The following is an 8,473-nucleotide window of genomic DNA, read 5'->3' on the forward strand; positions in this document are numbered from 1 at the left end:
ACCAGTCCCCCAGTCCCTGCCACTGAATAACACCCCCACAGCATGATGCTACCACCACCTTGCTTCACCGTTGGGATAGTATTACGCAGGTGATGAGCGGTGCCTAGTTTCCGCCAGACATAACGCTAATAATTGAGGCCAAACAGTTCAATCTTCATTTCATCAAACCAGAGAATCTTGTTTCTCACTGTCTGAGAGTCCTTTAGGTGCTTTTTCATGTGTCTTGCACTGAGGAGAGGCTTCCATCTGGCCACTCTGCCATAAAGCCCAGATCGGTGGAGTGTTGCAGTGATGGTTGTCCTTTTGTAAGTTTCTCCGATCTCCACACATGATCTCTGGAGCTCAACTAGAGTGACCAACAGGTTCTTGGTCACCTCTTTTACCAAGGCACTTCTCCCCCGATTGCTCAGTTTGGCTGGGCGGCCAACTCTAGGAAGAGTCATAGTTGTTCCAAATTTCTTCCATTTAAGAATTGTGGAGGACACTGTGGTCTTGGGAACCTTCAATGCAACCAAAAAACAAACAAACAAACAAAAAAAATGCGTAGCCTTCCCCAGATCTGTGCCTCGACACAATCCTGTCTCCTCAGTTCCTTTGACCTCATAGCTTGGTTTTTGCTCAGATATGCATTTTCAGCTGTGAGACCTTAAATAGACAGGTGTGTGCCTTTCCAAATCATGTCCAATAAATTGAATTTGCCACAGGTGGACTCCAATCAAAGTGTAGAAATATCTCAAAGATGATCCAGAGTAATGGGATGCACCTGAGCTTAAGTGTCATAGCAAAGGGTCTGAATAATTATGTCAAAGCATTTTAGCATAAGGCTGCAACATAACAAAACGTGACCAAAAAAAAAAAAAAGAAAAGGGGTCTGAATACTGAACGCACTCTCTCTCTCTCTCTGTCTCTGTGTGTGTGTGTGTGTGTGTGTTTATATATATATATATATATATATATATATATATATATATATATATATATATATATATATATATATATATATATAACGTGGATAATAAGAAAATAAGAATAAGTTGGTGTATCCAAACTTTTGACTAGTAGTTTATTAGATGTTATTTAGATGCCTAATAAATTAATATTTTATGTAATTTAGATATAAAGCGTTTTATTATATATAAAAATCTATTAACAATAATATTTAATAATTTATAATAGTATATTACATTTTTATTATACATTAAACAATAAAGGTGCACATTTTTCTTGGCTACTTTTCTTTTGACATTATTCACTAGGTCATCTCACTCTTTTACCCAGAAGTGGTCAGACAGACGCTTTCCTGTGCATTTGCAAGCGTTAATACACACAATCTTCTTCGACTTTCTGTGGACACAGGATGCGCTCATATATTTAGAAGGAAAACATTCTTAATGAATGTAAAATGTCAGATCGCAAACGAAGCCGAGAGCACCATGAAGACAGACATGAACGAAAGAAACACAAGAAGTCAAAACAAGAGGTCGACAAATACAAGAACCAAACCAGAAAACTCATTCAAGAGGTGCAAACAATCTAGCATGTGGAGACATTTTGAGTATTTCATATATAATGCTAATGCATTGCTCATGCTTTTTGAGAGAGTTTGATGTAAGCTAGACTAATATTTGGCATGTTTGTCACTGGAGTGTTTGGAACAACTTTACACACACAGTTGTGATCATCTGTGATCTTGTCTTTTGTTTTCCATAGTTTGAATCTCTCTCTCTCTCTCTATATATAAAATCCTTTTTCATTTTCAGCTATGAAAATCCTCCTCCTGGACTCATAAATGTTTGCCATACTGTAATATATTTTAAAATATCCAGATTCATTAAAGGCCAGTTTCAATAAATCCTTTCATTAGACTTAAAAGGAATACTTCATCCAGAAATGAAAATTCTTTCATCATTTACTCATCCTCATGCCATCTCAGATGTGTATGACTTTCTTTCAGAGCTTTGAAGCTCCAAAAATCACATAAAGGCAGTTTAAAGTAATTCATAAGACTCCAGTGGTTAAATCCATATCTTCTGAAGCGATATGATAGTTGTGGGTGAGAAACAGATCAATACTTAAGTCCTTTTTTACTATCAATCTCCACCTTTGACCAGACCCAACCAGTAGGTGGCTGAATGTGAAAGTGTAGATTTTCAGTATAAAAAAAAAAAGGATTAAATATTGATCTGTTTCTCACCCACATCTATCATATCACTTCTGAAGACATGGATTAAAGCACTGGAGTCTTATGGATTACTTTTATGCTGCCTTTATGTCCCTTTTGGACCTTCAAAGGTCTGATCACCATTCACTTGGGACCTACAGAGCTGAAATATTCTTTTAAAAATCTTTGTTTGTGTTTTGCAGAAGAAAGAAATTCATACACATTTGGGATAGAGAGAATTTTCATTTTTGGGTAAACTAAACTTTTAAGTAAAATGCATGAAAAATTACTTTTGGACTGAGGATTTTGCAATTCATACAGGACCACTTTTGTAGGAAGAGGACAACAAGCCAGAGGACTGTATACCTGATGATCACGGTAATGAGGATGCCAGGAACTTCTTGGCTCATGAGCCCACCAAAGGACTGTGGATGCCTCTGGGCAAAGAGGTGAAGGTTATGCTGTGTAAGCCAACTTTTCAAGTAATTTCACGAATTGTGAAAAGGTTGGAATTGCAAGCATTCTTCACATAAATATATAGATTCTTCAACTTTTACCTGCATTTTGAGCACACAGCGCACAAGTGAATTGAAGTTTCTCCAACCTCTATTAGTCATAAGTGATATTTTAGCATTTTTCAAGGATTGCACATTGATTGAACTATGTAGGCTGGAGATGCAAGAGGTATGGCCACCGAACAGGAGATAGAGAATGTCCTTTCTCCATAAAAGGAAACCAGAAACTGGAGCAGTTCAGAGTGGTTCAGTGCAACTAAACTGGCCTACTTTTGCACTGAAGTGATTTATTTAAAATAAGGTACATATACTAACCTAACTCTGCAAAAAAACAAAAAAAAAAACTTTTGTTTGACTTAAGAATTTGGAGATGTGGAATTGCAATGTTCGTCACTCACAAAGTATAGGAGTTATGCTTTTAGGGCTTTGATGTTTTGTTAAAATAAGTGTTTGATTTGTTTTTGTTTTTTCCACAGGCGTATGAGGATCCAATGTACGATATCATCCGAGAAAATAAATGCAGTGAAAAAGAGACAAGGTGAATTGAGATCTCTGTGGCTGATATTTATCAGTCGTGTTTTTAAATATTGGTATAATTTGTTCGAAACTGTGACAATTTGTTTGGCTTGACAAATTAAATACAAGTGTCTTGGCTGTCCGTGTTGCATGTAAATAAGGCGGACACAATTTAGACTCCCTCAGTGCCATGTACCCCCATGAGTTTAAGAGGTTTTAATCATGTTCGGCCTCAGCAGGATCTGGTTTTTAATAACATGTTTTGGTGTGTAGAGGTTTTTCAGAGGCCAGTGCTGATGAATTATGTCAGTACAACAAAAGAACCCTGTTGGAGACGATTATATAACTCCTTACTCCATTGTGATTATCTTCCGCTGTATGCTGAAAACAGGCTCCTGCTACCTGGGAGTAATTAGAAACTGTTACGTGGGCTGTAAACCAATTGTCGCGTATAGTTGAAATGCTCATTTACGGCAGAGAAACATTCACAACAAGGCTGTCAGAATGCAGTTGTGTTTTTTTGCTTCCTCTTTATGTTGTTTCTTTTTTGTTTCTTCTTCTTCTTTTTTGTTTTGTCCCCAATTTGGAATGTCCAATTCCCAATGCGCTCTAAGTCCTCGTGGTGGTGAAGTGACTCGCCTTAATCCGGGTGGCGGAGGACGAATCTCAGTTGCCTCCATGTCTGAGACCGTCAATCTGCACATCTTATCACGTGGCTTGTTGAGCGCATTACAGCGGAGACGTAGCATGTGTGGAGGTTCACGCTATTCTCCGCGGCATCCACGCACAACTCACCACGCACCCCACCGAGAGCAAGAACCACATTATAGCAACTATGAGGAGGTTACCCCATGTGACTCTATCCTCCCTAGCAACTGGGCCAGTTTGGTTGCTTAGGAGCCCTGGCTGGAGTCACTCAGCACGCCTTGAATTTGAACTCGTGACTCCAGGGGTGGTAGTCAGCGTATTTACTCGCTGAGCTACCCAGGCCCCCAATGTTGTGTTTCTAAAGAATATTTCCATATCAGTTGCAATTGAATTCAGTTTTAATAATATGGAAATTAGCTGAATAAATCCAATTGCTTTAAAGGTGCACTTTAATTTGTAATTTTAGTAAATAGTAATTCATTAGTATTTTTTTCCTTAATTAAAAAAGTTTTACACAAAAAAATTAGCAGTTCTTTTAAAGAAATGTTTTAAATCATGTACCCAAACAGATATGACTATAGTCATATCAGTAGCTTAATAAAAGCTGTTTCATTTCAAATTTAGTGGGCCACCGACATGTTGACAGATGTGCGCCATTTCTTTTACCAATTTGTCGTGGAAACCCTGTTGGTATCGGCTGACTACGAATGGCGTATTTATACAATGGCATGCGTAATGCTGCATTGCACGCCACTAGGTGTTCCAAAACGACACAAAAAAATTACTTAGCGCATCTTAAAAGGTGAAGTGTGTTATTTCTGCGCCACCAGCATCACCAAACTGAATTGCGAAAATAATTACTGTTTTCAAACAGGTTTACCGAAAACTCCCCCGTATTCCATTTCTCGGACAAAGAGATAGTCCCACCCCAAACTCACAACCATTGGTTGAACCAGTGTTGCTGTGTTGGGCCTGAAACAGTGCAATGTTTTGAATGTGCGACAATGTCCACTTTTCAGGGGAATCAACCTACGAATGGCTTATTCCTAGATGTCTCTGCATATTTATCTGGGGTTGGTGAAAGTCTTATAACAAAGGGGAAAAAAACATTTGAATGTATCTAGAGTTCGTTCTTGCCTTTTTTCCATCAACATTTTACAATATTGTGCATAGAAAATGAATGCCTAAAACTCTTATAATTTCCCTACTGTAGGATCCAACAACTGAAGCAGCTGCTACAGGACACAACCTCTGACTCCTCTTCCTCTGCCTCATCCGATCACATCTGGAAAAGGAAAAAGGAAAAAAAAAAGGAGAAGAGGAAGAAACAAAAGAAGAAGCATAAGGCCAAGGGCAGCGAAGACTCTGACTCAGACTGAAACAAGCCCAGTAGTTTTGATGCCTAAAATTCCTTTGGTGAAACTGTGTTTCAGATCACTGCCCTATCAGATATGAGTGTAAACACGGGAGGCCTCTCCCCATGCCATCTTCAGAGATGCTTAATAATGCATGGAAGCATTTAGTCCCTCTGTCACATGCAATGCTTAGGATTTGTGCATCTCTATCAGGTTTCCTATAGCTGGTCCTTATCAGACCATAAGCATGTTTGTTCTTCAGGCCTGAAGTCCAGGATTTGAGAATGTCATTGCCTAAAGATGAACTCTTCTTTTTTTAAATGTATGTTGATTTACATTTTGGGAATGTTTTGTCTTGCAAAGTGACAGAGAAGATCTTATTATACATTATATTATACATGTCGTCTGCTTTAGTTTTTGTTTCTGAATGCTTCAGATGTAATTACATGTGAGCAGTGCCTAATGCTGTAACTTTCATGTAAGTTACTGAATGAGTACGAGGTTTCCAGTGTTTAAGAGTACAAATACTCTTTGTATGGTTGTCAGAGTTCACAAAGGGATTTGAGCATTTGTATTTTCATGAGATTGAAATTATAACTGCAGTTTCTATCAAATTGGTGGGGATTCAGCATTTGGCCATGATACACAAGAACATCCAATTAGCATCTCTTGAATTGATGACAATGGATTGCATATCTTTCACATCACAAGTGGGAGAAAGAATGATTCATTTGATGTTTTCACTGAAATCTGGACTCCCTTGGCTGTCGTTGGAGTGCATGTGTCATTTTGTACCAAAGATAAACAGTGCATCATAACATCAAAGGAGCTCTGCATGATCCTGCTTCAATTAGAGACTATTTAAATGTGTGCTGTTAAAAAATTTGTAAATACTAAACCAAAATGCAGGCTATGACTGGCCCCAAGGACTTGCTGTATTTGACTTTTAGATTAATTTGTTAGCTTCTTCAATCTGCTGTCAGGAGTGTGTGTGTGTGTGTATATATACATTAATAATAAAGGCTGGATTTTTATGTTTCCTCAATTCCTCTGTTCCATTGTAAATCCCTTTGTGCTGATATGGCCCAGGGCATTTGATATGTGTGTATCTGGCATGTTCCTCTTTTATATGACAAGTCACGAATGAGTTTTAGGCACTGGTACTCACTGTTATGCTCCCTGCCATACACCCCTTGTGCAATTATAATGGTTTAAATACATTTAAAATGTTTTGGTGAACTGAAATCTAATCAGGCAAGACAATGAGTTTGATTTAAAATGTAGATGTATAACAGCGGTGGAAAATGTCAAATATTTAGCTGATAAAATACAAAGATGCAAATAAAAACAGATTCACAGACTCTAAAATAAATCCATTGATAAACAGTTTTTTTATGATTTATTATGTAAATACATTATATAATATATTTATTGTGCATTGTAAGTGAAATTATGTATACCTTTAAGGTGTCAGTGTGGAGAGTACAAAGTTTAAAGTTTGAACTGCAGTAGGATCATCCATAGAAAACGCACCAGTGCCGTTTGTTATGTAGAGCATGGGGCTGATTTTCAGTTCTAGAGGCTGTTCATCATTTCAGGCGCTCCAATAAAAATCCAAAGCATGTCACAGCATTCAAAGAAGATCTGAACCAAAGATTGAGCATATTAGTTGTATTTGATTAAAGTGTATGTTGACTATATTTGCATATTTAAATTTTTTTGTGTATTCTATTATACATGTACTGTACATAGTGAATCATTATCAATGTATACAGATAAATTCAGACAGTACTACACCCTTGTAGAAGATCACTGTCTGTGTTGTAAACCAGCAGAGACATAACTTCATCTCTGTAGTCATGGAATAACATTGCATATACACTGGATTTTTGCTTTACATAATCTTTTGTGCCATGCATCATTGCTTAATAGAAGTTTAGAGATTCTTAGGGGGCTTTTATAGGATTATGTCCTCTCTAATAATCATATTGGTGTAGACATATGATGTCAGTGATGGGACAGTTAATACACATCACCTAATCCAGTGGGACAGATAATGTGCGGACGTTGTGAGGATGTTAAGATTTGATAGACACAGAATTTTAAATACTGTATGCCCTGATGACAACTGGACAGGCAATGATTTTCTGTTTTAATCCTTAGTATTAGTCCTGTTTTTCCTTTCTGTAGAGAGCAAAAGTTGCTGGCATTGATTCAAGCTGTTAAAATGGTTAAATATTTTATATTCTCTAGTTCCAAAGAAACGGTATCTTTCATTATTCATAGACTGCATATAAAACTTGATTTTGTTTGAATTATTTGTGATTAATTTAAATGTTGTTGATATTGAAATTAACACCCAACCCCCATCACAGCTTCGTCAGGCCAAAGAGGATGCTTACAGAAGTGGGGATAAAACACTGTACAACCAGGCCAGGAACACACTGACTAAGGAAATCAGAGTGGCTAAAAGAAGCTATTCTGAAAAGCTGAAAAAACAGTGAAAAGCATCAAGTACAAGACACCACCCCCTCGCTCTGTAGAGAGTCAACTAATGGCTGATGACCTGAATGTGTTTTACCTCAGGTTTGAAAAGCCCAGTCTCACACCCCTCCCCCGCTTTGATCTTCACTTCACACACACACCAACACCTCCTGGAACCCTCCTCATCCCCCCTCCTGTTACTCAATCTGCACTTATGATCTGTGAGGAGGATGTGTGCCGGTCTTTTGGAAACAAAAGACTAGGAAAGCTTCAGGCCCAGACGGTGTTTCACCTGCCTGTCTGAAAGTCTGCGCTGACCAACTGGCCCCCATCTTCACACAGATCTTCAATAGATCACTGGAGCAGTGTGAAGTTCCCTGCTGCTTCAAGCACTCCACCATCATTACGGTGCCCAAAACCCCCAAAATCACAGGTCTTATGATGACAGACATGTCGCTCTTACGTCTGTGGTGATGAAGTTGTTTGAGAGACTGGTTTTGGCCTACCTGAAGGACATCACTGGACCCCTGCTGTACCCCCTTCAGTTTGCTTACCGAGCAAACAGGTCTGTGGATGATGCTGTCAATATGGGACTGCATTATATCCTGCAACACCTCGACAGACCTGGGACTTATGCAGGGATCCTATTTGTGGACTTCAGTTCAGCCTTCAGTACCATCATGCCTGATCTTTTCTCAACCAAACTGATCCAGCTCTCTGTGCCCACCCTAATCTGTCGATGGATCACCAGCTTTCTGACAGATAGGCAGCAGCTAGAGAGACTGGGGAAACTC

The 8,473-nt window shown here is 38.5% G+C and overlaps 1 protein-coding gene across 13 annotated transcripts; it reads left to right on the forward strand.

Annotated features, from left to right (window-relative positions):
• Nucleotides 1-1,295: 1,295 nt before the first annotated feature.
• Nucleotides 1,296-6,547, forward strand: LOC127421562 (retinitis pigmentosa 9 protein homolog). Of its 13 annotated transcripts, none has more exons than XR_007894020.1 (5): nucleotides 1,296-1,608; nucleotides 1,761-1,803; nucleotides 2,483-2,977; nucleotides 3,153-3,214; nucleotides 5,054-6,547. XR_007894020.1 is itself a non-coding variant. In XM_051664693.1 (5 exons), the coding sequence occupies exons 1-5, from the start codon at nucleotides 1,392-1,394 to the stop codon at nucleotides 5,065-5,067; spliced, it is 378 nt and encodes a 125-aa protein (XP_051520653.1). In that variant the 5' UTR covers nucleotides 1,296-1,391; the 3' UTR covers nucleotides 5,068-6,547. The 13 variants fall into 13 exon arrangements, 5 of the variants coding, with proteins under 5 accessions (XP_051520653.1, XP_051520649.1, XP_051520650.1 ...); XR_007894019.1 differs by having other exon boundaries at nucleotides 1,296-1,522; XM_051664693.1 differs by having other exon boundaries at nucleotides 1,296-1,522; nucleotides 2,483-2,610.
• Nucleotides 6,548-8,473: the final 1,926 nt, after the last annotated feature.

Source organism: Myxocyprinus asiaticus, chromosome 30 (genome assembly GCF_019703515.2).
Source record: "Myxocyprinus asiaticus isolate MX2 ecotype Aquarium Trade chromosome 30, UBuf_Myxa_2, whole genome shotgun sequence".
Taxonomy (NCBI): Eukaryota; Metazoa; Chordata; class Actinopteri; order Cypriniformes; family Catostomidae; genus Myxocyprinus; species Myxocyprinus asiaticus.